This window comes from Herpailurus yagouaroundi, unplaced genomic scaffold (assembly GCF_014898765.1).
Source record: "Herpailurus yagouaroundi ecotype Mexico unplaced genomic scaffold, PumYag 163, whole genome shotgun sequence".
Lineage (NCBI taxonomy): Eukaryota > Metazoa > Chordata > Mammalia > Carnivora > Felidae > Herpailurus > Herpailurus yagouaroundi.
Genome location: NW_024412404.1, coordinates 10,393,478 through 10,410,110, shown reverse-complemented (window position 1 = coordinate 10,410,110; position 16,633 = coordinate 10,393,478). Strand labels below are relative to the sequence as shown.

General features: G+C 43.7%; 1 protein-coding gene across 4 annotated transcripts in view; it reads right to left on the bottom strand.

The window, feature by feature from the left end:
* Positions 1-16,633, bottom strand: part of STOX1 (storkhead box 1) — a 59,425-nt gene that overhangs the window by 13,672 nt on the left and 29,120 nt on the right. For 2 of the 4 annotated variants that reach the window (XM_040485217.1, XM_040485216.1), the window contains exon 2: positions 2,175-2,327. In XM_040485217.1, the coding sequence (XP_040341151.1) occupies positions 2,175-2,327 (153 nt within the window). Of the gene's footprint in view, positions 1-2,174; positions 2,373-11,575; positions 14,714-16,633 lie in introns of those variants that run through there. The other 2 variants (XM_040485219.1, XM_040485218.1) reach the window with 2 other exon arrangements.

Genomic DNA, 16,633 nt, shown 5'->3' with positions numbered 1-16,633 from the left:
GTCTCCTAGCTTAAATCTTAATAATCTAAAGACAAAATGAAAACCAGTTTGTGTCAGGGGGAGGGCAAACTATCTAACATCAATATTATGATAGTTTTTCAAACTAGGAAGGTAACAAATCTTTTTAAAAGAAATCCCTGGGGGTGAGGGGGGGGCACCTGGGTGGCTCAGTCAGTTACTCATCTGACGTTGGCTCAGGTCATGATCTCATGTTCAGAGCCTGGAATGTGCCTCTCAGTTCAGAGCCTGGAATGTGCTTCGGATTCTGTGTCTCCCTCTCTCTCTGCCCCTCCTCTGTTCATGCTCTGTCTCTCTCTGTCTCAAAAATAAATAAACGTTAAAAAAAATTTTTTTAATAAATAAACATTAAACATTAAATTAAATTAAATTAAATTAAATTAAATTAAATTAAAAGAAATTCCTGGGGTGCCTGGGTGGCCCAGTCAGTTGTGTCCATCTCTTGGTTTCAGCTCAGGTCATTATCTCAGAGTTTGTGGGTTCGAGTCCCGCATCAGGCTCCAAAGCTGGCAGTGCCAGGCCTGCTTGGGATTCTCTCTCTCCCTCTCTTTCTGCTCCTTTCCTGTTCATATTGTCTCTGCCTCTCTCAAAATAAATAAACTTTAAAATTTTCCCTTTTCCAAATAGCAGCGTTCAAAACTGTATTTATGTTGTGAAAACATTTTTGAATAACACTGGAAGAAAATACATCATATATTAACATTGATTTCCTTGAGTGGTGGTACCATAAGTGGTTACTTCTCTAGATGTTCTCGATTTTCTACAATGAGAATATTTTACAATGGGAAATTTTTTTAAATACTCTTCTGCAGGGGTGCCTGACTGCATGTTGGGTGCAGATTACTTAAAAATAAAATCCTTAAAATTATTTTAAAGATAATAATAATATTATTAATTAATCAAAAAATACTCTCCTACATTCATGCACTGGGATATCATGGCAGCTGTGTAAGAATGAGATAGATCGATATATAATAATACAGAAAGATTTCTAAAATATGTTTTTAACCTAGGCAAGGGGCAGAGAGAATGTAAAGATCTAATTTGGGGTTGCTAGGTGGCTCAGTCAGTTAGGCGCCCGACTTCGGCTCAGGTCATGATCTCACGGCTTGTGAGTTGGAGCCCTGCGTCAGGCTCTGTGCTGACAGCTCGGGGCCTGGATTATTTTCAGACTTCTGTGTCTCCCTCTCTCTCTGCCCCTCCCTGGCTCATGCTCTGTCTCTCTGTCCTTCAAAAATAAATAAACATTTTAAAAAATGATCCAATCAATGTTATAAAAATAGAACACATATGCTCAAATACAATTTATGAAAGTATACACAGGAAAAGAGAATAGAAGCTGTTGCCTTTGGGAGGTGGCAATGGAAGGATGTGACTGGCGGGGGGGGGGGGGGGCAGAAGATGAACTTTCCCTTGTTTTGCTCTGCACTCCTTTCTACAATCTGATTTGTTGTCATAAGCATAATTTTTGAGGGGTGCCCGGGTGGCTCAGTCGGTTAAGCGTCCGACTTCGGCTCAGGTCATGATCTCATGGTCGGTGAGTTCGAGCCCCACATCGGGCTCTGTGCTGACAGCTCAGAGCCTGGAGCCTGCTTCAGATTCTGTGTCTCCCTCTCTCTCTGACTCTCCCCCTGTCTCTCTCTGTCTCAAAAATAAATAAACATTAAAAAAAAATTTTTTAAAAACCCATAAGCATAATTTTTGAAAAAGTTCCTTTGGAAAGTAAAAGAAATACCCTTATTAAATTTGTTGATGCAGGCCTTTTCCTAGCAGGGCTCTAATACAAGGGTCTACAATAGAAAAAAAAAAAAAGTAGATATCGCCCAGTTTATTTACATGTTTAAGATGATTTCTAAATAGGGGCACCTGGGAGGCTCAGTTGGTTGAGTGTCTGACTTCAGCTCAGGTCTTGATCTAATGGTTCATGGGTTTGAGTCCCATGTCGGGTTTTGCACTGACAGCACAGAGCCTGCTTGGGATTCTCTGTCTCCCTCTCTCTGCCCCTCCCCAGCTCGTGCTCTCTCTCAAATAAATAAGCAAATAAATACACATTTAAAAAAAATTGTTAAGTTGCTGAAAACCTCTTTTAAAAAAATGACTTATAAATAGAAAGCAAACACATAAAATGAACTAATAGAGAAAACTTGCTGTCCTACCTGGGTAATGTTTCATCAAATGCTCCAATAGTGATTCCTGTGTCACCACAATCTGAGCAACATTCATATCAGATATAGCACAGCAAAGAACTTCAGCCAAAGGTATAAACTGAGATTGAGCTATTGGATTCATTTGCACTGGAAAGACATCACCTAAATTGGAGGTTTAAAAAAAAAAAAAAAGGAAAGGTGATAAATTTGTAGTAAAAAATGTTTAGGGGGGCGTCTGCAGGTCGCTCAGTCAGCTGAGCATCTGACTTCGGCTCAGGTCATGATCTCACAGATCGTGGGCTCAAGCCCCATATTGGCCTCTTGTGCTGCCAGCTCAGAGCCTGGAGCCTACTTCAGATTCTGTGTCTCCCTCTCTCTCTGCCCTTCCCCCACTCATACTCTATCTCTCTCAGAAATAAATAAAACATTACAAAAAAATTTTTTTTAATATTTGAAATTAGTGAGTCAAGAATAAAAACTGAATAGTACATGGAATTGCTATTTTTTTCATCACTTTTTCCTCAGAATCTGTTAACATGATATGTACAATGATAGAGAGCATAGAAGAAAAGTTTTACATTAGGGCCCTACTTTTTAAGAAGTTTGTAGACTTTGTCACTGCTTTACATGTAAGAGATAGTAAGTCCCCAGATTAAAGGCACAAAGTGCTATCAGAGTACAGGTTGGACAATGCTTATATGATAATTCTCATCTTTCAAAGCATTTTTTTTTCACATTAGCTATCTGAGGCAGGCGGGGATGGGATTCTTCTTTATAATACAGAAAACCTTCGGGGTGCCTGAGTGGCTCAGTCGGTTGAGCATCTGACTTTGGCTCAGGTCATGATCTCGTGGTTCATGGGTTCATGCCCCGCATAGGGCTCTGTGCTGACAGCTTGAAGCCTGGAGCCTGCTTTGGATTCTGTGTCTCCCTCTCTCTCTGCCCCTCCCCAACTCATGCTCTGTTTCTGTCTCTGTCTCTCTCTCAAAATTAAGTTTAAAGAGTTTAAAAATTAAATTTAAAAATTAAAAATTAAAAAAATTAAAAAGTTCAAAAATTTTAAAATTAAAAATTTTTTTTAAATAAATAAAATTTAAAACATATATAGAAAACCTTCTGAAAGCTCAAGAAATTGTCCCAAGGTCAGACAGCAAGTAGAGTGAGTGACAGAAATAGGTCTTCTGACTCCTAATCCAGTATTTTCATCATTCCACATTTTCCTGACTGGAATGATTAGGAAGGAAGGAAAGTGCAGAAATGTTTTTCACAAGCATAAAGCCACGAAACAAAACCATGGAAGGAGGAAAGCACAAGGTATATAAAAGCATGAACAGAACTATCCTGGTTGGATAGAGCTGAAGGGTTATATCAGACCCAAGTGGAAGACCGGCTGGAAATGGAAGCTAGACCATATTGTCCTTCCTCCTTGCTAACGTATTAAATCAATGTCCTTAACTTGCTATTACTCACATTAGAGTTTTAGATTCTGCTGAACATCCAAGGGAATCCCTCAGTTACTTGGACATGAAAGACTAGGACTCAGGAAAGAGATTTGCGAATCAACTAATACAGATGAGATCTGAAACTATGGAGTGGAGTAAATTCTTCAGTGGGAGAGTAAGGAAGAGAGCCAAGGAACACTTAACTACAGGACTATCTACAGTTAAGAGACAATAGGGGCACCTGGGTGGCTCAGTCAGTTGAGTGTCCCACTCTTGATTTCAGCTCAGGTCATGATCCCAGGGTCAAGGGATGGAGCTCCACATGAGGCTCCACACTGAGCATGGAGTCTGCTTAAGATTCTCTCTCTCCCTCAGGCCCTCTACCCTGCTCATATGTGTGCTCTCTCTAAATAAATAAATAAATAAATAAATAAAAGCCACTAATCCCATAAAAAAGAGAGAGATAATAGAAGTAGGGACCCACAAAAGAGAGAAGGCCCCATAATGGGGGTAGAAGGGAGAGAACCAAAAGTAGGAGAATAAAATGCTCCAAAGTGAATAGTAAAGCAACAGTGTCAAAATGTTTGAATGAGATCAAAAGGTTGAGGGAGGAGACAAAACGGCCATTGAATTTCATGATGAGAAGGGGACCACTGGTGACTTTCATTAAGAGTTGTTTCCATAGAAAAGTTAATGGATCCTCCTTCTAAAGCAGGGTTTCTTAACTTCAGCATTTTTGACATTTGTGGCATGATAATAGGGTGACCCAACCATCCCAGGATGACCAAAACTCAGGGGTTTCCTGGGACATAGGATTTTCAATGTGATAACTGAGGAAGTCAAAGGCAAACCAAGATGGTTGGTCACCATAGCCACGTAATTCTTTGTTGTGTGGGGCTGTCTTGTGCACTGTAGCATGTTTAGTCGCATCCTTGGTCTCCACCCACTTCTAGATGCCAGTAGCATCTCCCACGGTTGCAGCAACCATACTTCCAGACATTGCCAAATGTCTCCAGAGGCAGGGGAAGGCAAGACTGTCCCAACTACAAGCCATTGTTCTATACCATTTGTTGGAAAAATCGATTGTGAAAGAGGAAAAATCGAATGCAAACCAGCAAGGAGTAGGATCAAGTGAATATGAATGTGTGTGTATCTTGTGATTTTCTTAAAAGAAGATCTCTGCACATTTGGATGCAAAAAGGAAAGGCTTAGCGGAAACAATGTACATGATTCTGGGAGACAGAAGACCAGGGAGACAGCAAGAGCCCAGAAGAGAGGCATAGGAAAATGCACAAAAGGCACAGGTAGAAGAACTGCCTTAGAAACAGGGAAGATATTATCATCTGAGATCTGAAAATAGAGAGTGGTAGAACACCAGAAATATACTGAAGCATAGAAGGAAAAAAAAACAAACAAAACAAAACATTAGCACAGCAAGGTCATCTGATCTCTGTAAAGTTAAGGTAGGGAAAGAAAGGATAGGAATAGGAGGGGAAAAAAAAAACAGGAATGAAGAGAGGAAGAGTGGAAAGGGGGTTGGAAGAGCTATTCTTGGAGTATACTAAATAAAAAAAAAAAAATGAATACAAAGATTATGAAGGAGCCCTGGGTCTCAAGATGATGGAAGTATGGTTTCTGGCAGGTGAAGTGGCGATCTGCAATAGAAAAGGGTGAGAGCCAGGGAGGCCAGCAGGGCTTCTCGAATTTTAATGTGCATATGAGAATCCCCAGGAGATTGTGCTAATGTGCAGATTCTGATTCAGAAGGTCTGAAGCTGAGCCTCTGATTCTGCATTTCTTTTTTTTTTTTTTCAACGTTTATTTATTTTTGGGACAGAGAGAGACAGAGCATGAACGGGGGAGGGGCAGAGAGAGAGGGAGACACAGAATCGGAAACAGGCTCCAGGCTCTGAGCCATCAGCCCAGAGCCCGACGCGGGGCTCGAACTCACGGACCGCGAGATCGTGACCTGGCTGAAGTCGGACGCTTAACCGACTGCGCCACCCAGGTGCCCCTGATTCTGCATTTCTAACAACTTCCCAGGTGAGGTCCACTTGGGAATGGTAGAGGGTTAGGGTGGTAATGACAGCAATGTTAAAGTAGGTAACCATTCAACAAATAAACATGGCCCTGAGGCACAGGGAGTCAAGTGTAGCCAAAAGGAAGGCAAAGAATTGAGAAAACCTGGTTATGCCCTGAAGTTGATTCCCCTAGTGATAGTGGAGAAGCCAGTACATTGTACTGGTTATTGAGGGGGAAGGAAGGTGGTGAGGGCTGGCAAGGTATGAAAGGTTGTAGCCAGCTGGTGAGAGGCCCACAGTACTTACTGTATCTGCATGAAGAAAAAGGGCTGTCATAAGGAAACCGGTAAACAGTTTGCTGTTATACATAACATTGGTCTGTTTCCCTGTGTACTTTAGCTTCTCTATCTGGCAGACTGGGGCATCTCCGAACTTGGAAGGTCACAACAGGGCAGAACTGCCGTCTGCCACCGAGGCAACTGAGGTTAGGCTCTCCTCTTGTGTACTTGTGGCTATTCCACTGGGTGATGCCAGGATACTTACAGCATTCTGAGAAGCTAGGATGAATGGCTAATCGATTAACGTTTCTAAGGGCAGTGATAAGAGATGATGCTCTGAAGCTTACTGTCCAGAGGGACGATAGCTGACCTAAACCTCAAATTCCTCCTAGAGACTCTACCTCTAAGCTGAGTGTAATAAGTCTCTGCCTTTCTTCATTCTCTCTTTGCCTTTTTTTTTCCCTCAGAATTTGGGATTTACCTTCTTTTCTTTCATCTCCCTCCTCAACCAGAAAAAATATAGGTGCAATTTCAAATAGTTCCATGCTTCTTTAACATAACTCTATGTGCTTAATTTGAAATAAGTGACTTTTCGGTATCTTTCTTCCTCATCTCCCAAAACACTCTTCAGTGACTTTTCTCTTGTATGTGATTTGATATTGATTACCTGCCCCCCGCACCCTCCCCCCGCACTTTCATGTGGACTAGAAGTCCTTTATTCAAAAAGAGGGAGGAGAAAGGTCTCTCCTAGAAAGTTTAGGGCTAGAGTATTGGCGAAGTACAAGGCAAAACTTCAAAAGTTTTGCTCAACCACACAATCCACTTTCAAGCCTCACCTCATCCCTACCCTAAACCCAGTCACTTTGAACTTTGAGATGGGAGGAGGAGGAGGAAGCATTAAAAGGAAGGAGATGAGTAGCTAGAGCGTCAGCACCCCTATCGCGCCCTCTGCCGGTAGCTGTCCATTTTTTGGCAAATGAAACAAGGAAGCTGTAGGAAGGGTGGGGGTCCAATACTCTGATCTCCACTATGCCTTCGGATTACACTGAAGCAGCCCGTTTTTTAGCTCAACCCTTAAATTTATTTCCTCTTTTCACAGGAAAAATAGTCAAAATGGATTTTTCATGGGGCTGGTGGGAGGGATTCACGGGATATTCCTGTACATTTCTTTGCAATCTCCCGTATATCTAAAATTATTTCAAAATAAAAGTTAACTATAGATTTTTCAGAAGGCACTACTTTTAGGGGCACCTGGTTGGTTCAGTCCATGGAGTGTGCAACTCTTGATCTCAGGGTTGTGAGTTCCAGCCCCACACTTGGTGTAGAGATTACATAAAAATAAAATCAAGCAGATAATCAACGATCACTTTTAGTTAACAAGCAGATATAAATGAGAAACAGAACTTTTTTCTTACATCTAAAAAATCCCAAGCAACTTCTTTTAAAGAATCCTGACACTGCTCGCCAAATCCAAAGACACTCTCAGAAATTGTACTCATAATTCCTACCACGGTGTGGGAATGAGTATTTTAAGAGTCAACAAATCTATCAACCAGGAAGTCAAATGGCCTTTTTTTTCTCCTTAAAATTAATACAGCAATATGTCAATTGCATTTTGGAGGAACATGTTAAATTGCATTTAACCTCTGCTTCGGAGCTCCCTCTAAACAAAGCCTAGAGAACGTTTCTCAGAACATTTCCTTCATAGCCATTGGTAAGATACGTCTTCAGGTGCATAAATCATCAAGAGTTGTTTGTGCAGGAAAGCAGAGTGAACCCTGACATGGGAACATTTGTGACAGACGCAGGAATCATTTTCACGCTACAGCCATCTTTTTTCTTTCAGTAAATAACCCTTAACAGAGATTTCCACCAAATATTAACTTTCTGTGTAGAAGAGCCCACTTACAGATGTGACCAGATTTCACAGTGAGGAAAAGGCAATCCTTTGGCTTTATCCTCAATTACTATGGAGTAATTGAAGAGCACCCTTAAGCCCAGGCCTGTCGTGGACCTTTGACCCTTGACCCGTAGCAGTGATCAGAAGGCTAGGAGAGGCTGTGTGCCAGAGTAAACAGTTCCCAACAATGTTCTCTCTGTTTACACAGTCTTGCACTCTTGGGTGCTGCAGAAATGGGAAAAGCATTTAGGCTGAAAGACTGGTTTGACCAAAACACCAACAAAGTCGAGCCATATATATTGGTGCCTCCTACATTTAATGCCATCTTTTCCGAAAGGGCTTTCTGTTACTAACTTGCTGTACTCCCAAAGGATTTAGTTGCTATTCATATATTTTTTGAGTTTCCAAATTATGAGTTCTAAAACAATTATTCTTTAAAAGTCCACTTTGGGCGAGAAGAAAAAAAAAAACAGCACAAGGCAAATTAAATAGATGTGGTGTGTAGAAGTCCAATCAGAAATGAAAGTATGGAGTTCTGAACTGTCACAGGTTGACAAGCAGGCCCCTTACGGCTTGGGATCCAACAACTGTGACTGGAATTGCACTCCTGTGCGACGGATATAAATTCATATAACCCCCCACCCCCCGCAAAAAAAAAGTTAAAAAAAAAAATACAACCCCAGGCAATCAATCTCTGCCCCTGATGCCTAATAATAGTGGCCTAGAAAGCCCCTAGCTGATGGCAGAAGCCTGGAAGTGCAGCTTGCTCCTGGAGTTGGTGACAATAGCTCTATGAGGATCCAGTGCAAACTCCTCATCAAAACTCTGAGAGGAAAACAAAACAAAACACAAATCAAACAAAACTGAAGAAAAGGAGGTGGCTTCTTTATGTCAAGACAAAAGGCCTCGTCCATATGCCTCTGGTGGAAGGCCTCTAGAAGAATACCCTATCTTGGCTGTTTTCTATCAGCAAAGTGGCTACCAAAAAGTCATTTCCTGGCTAATTCATGAGGCATAAATACTCACACCCCAGTGTAAAATGTCAGGAGGTACAATCATGACAAATATGGATACAGCAAGACTGCCTTTCACCGGACCCAGATAAGGCAGCTGGGGTCGAACAAGCAAACTGTCCCCCAACGCTGTTGGTACTGGAGAAACCTCCAACCAGGGACAGCAGACTCCTAAATCTGCCAGTTACAGATCATCAGTTGGAAGCTTTAGTAAAATGAAGCGAGCCTCAACTTTGCACTCTCATAACTGGGAGCACTGGTGTCAGCCTAGTGGCCGGTCCAGTGAGGTTAGTTTTCCAGGGTTAGTGGGTGTGGGGGGCACAAGCCAACAGAAGTGTGACAGTGATCAGTCCCGGCACCCAGAGTGAGCGTCGGATGCCACGCAGCAGTACTGGGGTTCAAACAACATACTCGCTCCACATCTTGAAGGGGAGGTTTGGGATCATAACCATTTTGGAGGAAAGAGCCAGATGCAAAGAAACCGTGTGATCCTAGGCCTCCCAAGTGAGAAAGGCGGAACCAAAATCAAGCAGCAATCTGCCTGGCCCAATCCCACGTTTGCCTTGTCCACTGAGAAAACTTGGGAAGAAAAACCCATCTTTATCGAAACTGAGTTTTATTTTGCTATCTGAATGCTCCAGTTAAATTTTAGGGCCAAAATTAAAGTTTTCTATAAAACCTTTACCTTTAGGGGAAAAAAGTTAAATACCATGTAATATTTACATTTATGTTTTCAAGACACCTAGACACATTCCCAGAGGGCCTTCTCGTGGAATCTAAATCCTGACATTTTAATTGGGAGTACTAAAATACAATTTTAGGGGCGCCTGGGTGGCTCAGTTGGTTAAGCGTCCGACTTCGGCTCAGGTCATGATCCTGGGGTCCGTGAGTTCAAGCCCCGCGTCAGACTCTGTGCTGACAGCTCAGAGCCTGGAGCCTGTTTCCGATTCTGTGTCTCCCTCTCTCTCTGCCCCTCGCCCGTTCATGCTCTGTCTCTCTCTGTCCCAAAAATAAATAAAAAACGTTGAAATAAATAAATAAATAAATAAACGTTAAAAAAAAATTTTAAATACGATTTTAAGGTTCACAAGAGACTGTGCTACCAAATATGCAAAACAGAGGAAAGACTTCTTTGAAAATTTGGAAAGCACTCACATCAGAACTTTCTTGTTGTCCCACTAAAACATGAATTTGCCATAAAATTCTAGGCAAAACTGATGCTAAGATCATTTAGTTCATATTTCAAACACAAAATTTTCTCTACTATAAAAATGTTTAGTCCCTATACAAGTTTATGGACTCCGTGCTAGGCAGTCTGCCAGAAATTCATGCATTATTGACCTTCAAAGGGTTTAACTGAGCCGCTCAAACTCAGCTAATTACCTGGACACATGAAATCTGAGACCATCTTTTTGGGTGCCTGTATTGAATCACACTGTGGGAAAGGTATCTTCTATGTGCATTAGAGATGACAATGGAGCATGAATAAAACAGCCTGCAAATACACTCAAGTTTAATTAAAAAAAAAAAAAAGGATGTTTTGTTCTAAGTAATCCAAGAAGCTTCCCTGATTTTTTAACTCCACTTTTATCCAAGGCAGAATTTCCAGATTCCTTTAACATTAAAATTAATCCTGTTCTTTTAAAAATGAAAGTATTTTGTAACAATGTGTATCTCATCAGAGATAAGACACTGTGCAAAAATCTCCATAGCTTTAAATAATTAGATCTCTTGTGTTAGAACCTTAAATAGGTTCAGAAAATCAAACAAAATAGGAACAAAAAGGTTTCAGACCAGCAATACCAAGTCCCTCTCCATGTCTCCCTTTTACTTCAGTAAAATAAAAGAATGCAAACACTTTCCTCCACATTTAGAAACTGAAGAGTACCAAGACTCAGAAATAGGCTGTAGATCTAAGGTTAGTCAGGTTATCTGCCATGGAAGCTGAAATCTTTCTCAAGCACGGTGATGTTTATTTTGAACTCCTAGACAAATGCTTTCCCTTCTGGGACATGCCCTCTGTTGAAAAGCTAAAGGCTTTGCCTTGGAAGCCTGGGCCAGTCCAACACCAGGAGTCCTTAGTGTTGTCTTCTGTAATAACCACACTTCAACCTGTCAGGGTTTGTGAATTAGCAGCCCCTTTCTTTTCAACTGATATAGCCACTAATAACCACTTTCAAACGAGTTGCAGAGGCTTTGGGCCATTTATGACAGACTCCACGATTCAGTCGTCAGACAGTACATGGGGTATAGAAAAGACAGAGGTGGTCCTACTTTGGGGAGCCCTTTGGCCTCTAGCACACTTCCCCCATGACCACCTCATTTTGGGTAGAGATACAAGGACTCCTGGCCGGGGGGGAGGTGGGGGGGTGCCGGGGAAGACGTGCATGACTCAAACTGGCTGGTTTTTTAAAAAACACTGAAACTCAGTACTCAGCCCCAAAGCCCTCCAGGCCCTTTGGTGCCCTTCCCTAACCTCTCTTCCCTTAAGGCTTCCACTTTGGATGTTCAAGATTTTATCCCAGGGGTGTCTGTTTTCTCAGGCTGTCAAAATTAACTACCATAAATTTACTGGCTTAAAACAACAGAAATTTATCATCTCACAGTCTACACATCAGTAGTCCCCTGGGCTACAATGGTTCCTCTGCTCCGGGTCCCTTGGCCTAGGCTCTAACTAGAGGCTCTAGAGAGAGTCTCTCATTCAGTGCTCATTCAGGTTTCTGGCAGAATTCATTTTCTTCTGATTAGAGGACTTACGACTCAGGTCTCCATCTGCTTGATGGCTGTCAGAAGGGAGCCTCTTCTCAGCAATTTAAAGCCATCTATATTTGTCCTGTTGCCCCCTTCATCTTCAAAGACAGCATGGAGTCTTCTGCACACCGAGATTCTGACTTGCCCTCCTGTGGGTTCACTTCTGTTCCAGCCAGATAAAGTTCTCTGCTTTTAAGGGCTCGTGTGATTAGATTGCGCCCACCCAGATAATCCAGGATAATCTTCCTAAAGTCCATGACATAAAATTGCATCTGCAAAGTCCCTTCTGCCATGTAAGGTAACATATTCACAGGTTCCAGGGATTTGGAGGCGGACAAGTCTGGGGCACCGCTCTGCCTACCTCAGCAGATGTAAGGGCTGGGGACCAGGAACACCTGAGAAGAGAGGCACAGGGTGTAAACTGCAACGGTCCTGGATCTCCCTAAAAATGGCCATGCAGGAGAAAATCTTTTCTTTGCCCTCGAGGCAAACCTGGGACTGATTTAAGGTGAACCTTCTCCCCAAGAGTCTGGAGGCCACACACACAATGGCTGTGACTGGCAGCTGAGAGTCATGGTGATGAATATAAAATACCACTGTGCAAAACTGGGGGAAATGTTTAGCACCGAGGTTGTTGCTTGGATAATAGATAAATAAAAAGTTCCCCGTGACGAAGAGACTGTCCTTTATTATGCAGTCTTCGTATTACAAATGAGCATTATATTGGTGGGCAAGGGACCTGGTTCTGCTTATGTGGCTCTGGCTAAACCACTTCTCTTGAGTCTCAGTTTCCTTGTCTCTGAATGTGGGACCGAGCTAGATCAGTGTTTCCCAAGATGTGTTCTGTGGAAAATTCATTCCATAAAATGCTCTGCAAGGGTCCCAAGGCCAAATGTTTACGAAACGCTGCCTGGAGTCACAGTGGCATTGTTAAAAGCTCTGAGAACTGTTATGGACAATCTAGTTTATTTAACCCCGTGTTTCCCAGTCATACCTGGCAGCAATCTTTCTCCAAAACCTAGTATTACCCTTCAGCTGCGACTTCTCCCTGAATAGTCTGTACTCTCATCTCCCCGTGCCCGTGTTTCAAAATCCCGTCAGGAGGACTGGCCCAAATGCTGACTGACTCTCCCCTGAACTGTTCTCGGAACCCATCAGCTAGAGTTACATTCTCCCTCCTACAGGGACCACTTAAAGAAACACTGAATGAGCGGCTCCCATGGTGTAGCTTAGGTATTCGTAATATTATAACAACACAGTCATTCAATCATTCCTTATCCTGCAAATATTTATTGAGTACCTACTATATGCCAGTTCCTGGAGATACAACAGTGAACAGAATACAGTTTTGGCCTCCAGGGGCTCTGATTCTAGTGGAAGAACAGTGGTTGGAGGCAATCACAGCCCAAGAGGAGGGCTATCATTGGTAGGGCGGGGACTCAGTCTTCCCGGTCCCCCTCCTGAATGCCATTCTCAGAAGTTTGTGGATGCCTGGGCAGGATCATCGTGAATGAGAAGAGCCAGACCTGTCCCTTCTTGTTCTGAGACAAATCCACCCTTCACGTGCTCATGCCATTTTGAGAGGGTTTTCCATAATCTGCAGCAAAACACATGTTTAGTCAGGGGCTTTTGACATTTGTTTCCCCTTCAGGTTTTCCACTGTGGGCAAAATGTTTGCCCTGCCAAGGGCTGGAGTGAAGCTTCTGGATTCTACGGCAGCTGGGTGACTTTAAGCCAAAATGCTATACTGACGGGTCTTCACAAGAAAGGTGTCAGGGCTTCTGCTGCTGTCCTCCTACCACGCCAGGTCTGGAACACGCCTCGAGAAGGATGAGAAGCAGCAACTTTAGCTAGTACTGCTACATTTTAAGTGCTCGGGGAAATCTGTCCTAAAGAGGCCACAATAGGCACTCTCCTCGGGATGAGGAAGGATTTCGTCATTGCTTGTAGAAACCACAGAGGGGGAGATAAGAACAGTCACAGCTGTACAGCTGGCTCTCCAAATGGGTGTCTACGGTTACAGCCCCGAGAATGGGATGGCTTTCAATCTCTCCTGAAAGGAAGTCTTGTGAAATGCAGCCAATAAGTCAGTATCACCACTCACGTCGATGTAAGATTAGCTCAGCATGTGAAGCGGCAAATAATGAGTAACAACAGCACTTCTATTTCAGGACTAGGTAATCCCTGCCATTTGTTGAAGATAGTTGGGTTCTGTGGTGACGGGACCTGGGAGAAGGCTCTACTTTATTTACATCATGAGATACAAACTTAGAGCTGACTTATACTCCAGGCCAAACACACACACGTTTACTTTACTAAAAGCATCACAAAAATTGTAGCCTGACCTGTGCCTCTCCTATTGATGGAGGTGGGGGTCGGGTGACCCAAAATAATGAACAGGACCTGCCCCCAGAATCCAGGGAGGATAATCCCAGGCCCCCAGAACAGGGCACTCAGCGCAGTCAGCCACCCTTTCTCCCACCCGGGAACTGCTCCTGCCCCAATCAGGAAAGCATCACTGGGTTTCTAAATCAATGGTCTCTTTCACTCCTCCCAGACTATCTGCTATGCCCCAGCTGCTTTCAAGTTGATTACAGATTCTTCGGGCCTCCTGAAATATCAACTTTTAAAGATAAAAGCCACTCCGGGGAAACAATTCATAGAAATGTAGTTTTACTGAGAAGCACTTCCAGGCTGTTAGAGACTTTAATGACATAAACTTGTCGATTCTAAGATTGTGAATTCCCTTCTATTCGGCCCAGAAGGCTTCACATTACGTTTGGGCAGATGTGCCCATACCTCAGCAGGCCTTTAGCACCTTTTCACAAGGTTATTGCCTTAGAAATGAAAAGTTCACCACCTGAGAAATCTTACAAGAGGCCGTAGGCCTTGCTTACCATCCATGGCTCTGATTTTTACATGTGGGGTCATAGGACCACTGCCTCTGGGAGCGAACCACCTGCTTTATACTAAGCTGTCCATTCCTGCACCTCTGACCCAAGGCAGCCAGATAGATGTTTGCTCAGGTTACATGCTGGCAGAAAGAGTGTGGGTTTGTGGGCCACCTGGGTGGCTCAGTCGGTTAAGCATCTGCCTTTGGCTCAGGTCACGATTTCACAGTTCGTGGGTTCAAGCCCTGCATCAGGTTCTCTACTGTCTGCGCAGAGCCTGCCTTGGATCCTCTGTCCCTTCTCTCTCTACCCTCCCCCGCTCCTGCTCTCTCTCTCTCTTAAAAAATAAATAAAACATTAAAAAAAAAGAGCGTGGGTTCATACACATCACGTTGTGTGTCCAGGCAGAAACTGCTAGGGTCCGCCTGCAACGGTTAGCTGACTTTCCCCTTCACCTTCCACATGGACATGGCTTCCCTACCCCACTCAAAACAAATGCACTCTTTTCCTCACTCTCTTTGGTCTCAGCCCAGAAAAGGAGCCTCCAACACATCTTTTAGACATACTACTTCCCAGCTTATTGCTTCTCTGGTCCCCTCTTCTTCCTACCTAGGAGTCTCAGACTGACATTCTCCTTTCACTTATGAAATATCCCCTCTTGCAAATGCGGCACAGACCGTACTCCTGCTACCGTACACACTGCTCATTTCACCAACCCTCTTACTCAGGCCGCTGCCACCTCACATCTTTGCCGGCAGCCCAATGCATGGTGCCTGAACTCAGCTGTAGGAGAGCAAAGACAATTCCTGTGGAAGTGCCTGGAGCAGCACAGACCTCTGGGTCACGAGAGTCACGCATCTGTCCAGCTTCCAACATTGCACAGTGGAGCAAACTGTCAGCAAGAGAAGTAGAATCTTTGACTTTGAAGAGCTGGGACTTCCTGGAGAAATGTTGCTGCAATCTTGAGATCCTCGGCTAAGTTAATTTACAACTATGTAGTGAGAGAACTCTCGGAAGATTTACCTAACTCTGAAGGTGTGTTTACATTTCAAGGGCAAATGAGACCCATGACCTTGGAAATAGCTCTAGGTCATAAAAACTGGAGCCACCAGGGTTGCTCTGGCTCCTGCAGAGATGTATTTATGTTCCAAAAGGTTAGAGGGAGAACCCCGGATCCTTCCATCCTGTTTGCAAGCAACAAAGGGTTTTCTCCCTTCTGGGAGAAGAGAAGGAAGCAGTTGCCTCTTCTGTATAGAAGCAAGGAAAATCCATTCTTCTCCATCCCTCACCTAGGGAGTGTCTAACCACCTATGCTGGAGATTTTGCCAACTGGCTTTCATTGATAAAGGTGCATATGAAAAGCCCAACAGTTATTACGGCAGCAAAGGTGATGGTATCCTATCTGTCACGTGGTTGACTGGAAGAGACAGAGCCCCAAGGCTGGTTAGCAGGATTTAAAGGATATCCACAGGAATCAGATCTGTTAAAAAGATTGAGAAAGTTGTTAGGCAGGGATTAGGAGATAGGCTTGGAAAGTGAGCATTGGGATTTTGCTCTCTGCTCTGGGTGGACCCAGAAATCCTTAAGGGTGGGCTTCAGGTGGGACAGGAGAAGCTCGTGTTGCTCTCCTGCAGGTGAGAAGAGAGACTTACTCAGCTCCCAAGGCAAGAGCAAGACTGGGAGGACTGCACGGCTACAGGTATTGAGTCAACACTACAGGGAAGGGTGTGGAGAACCACCTTGGAGAGGCTTCCTTGCTCCCCTCTGCTCCTTAGTTCCCCTGCGACTCCAGACTCCAGCTGACTTTCCTGTCTCAGAAGGCACTGCACTAATCCCTTTACACCCACCAGGGGACAGGGAGCCTGGAAAGTTGACAGTTCTGTGGAGAGAGGACTCGGGGGGGTAAATGGAGATGCTGAGGAATGCAGAGTGGAACGCCTGGCCTGGCCTGTGAGCTAGCAGGAGTCCTGGAGCATTCTCACATAGGCCAAAGAGAAAGGAGAGGGCTGTTATAAAACACTACCCTGCTGCCTGCATTTTGCCCCACTTCTACATTCCCCACCGGGGAGGAAACAGCTTCTCCCTGCAGCTGTGATTTTATCCCTGTAAATGCTGATTTTAACTGTTAGGAGTTTGTGGAAGAATTTGCAGTGGGGAAAAAAGAGGAGCTTAA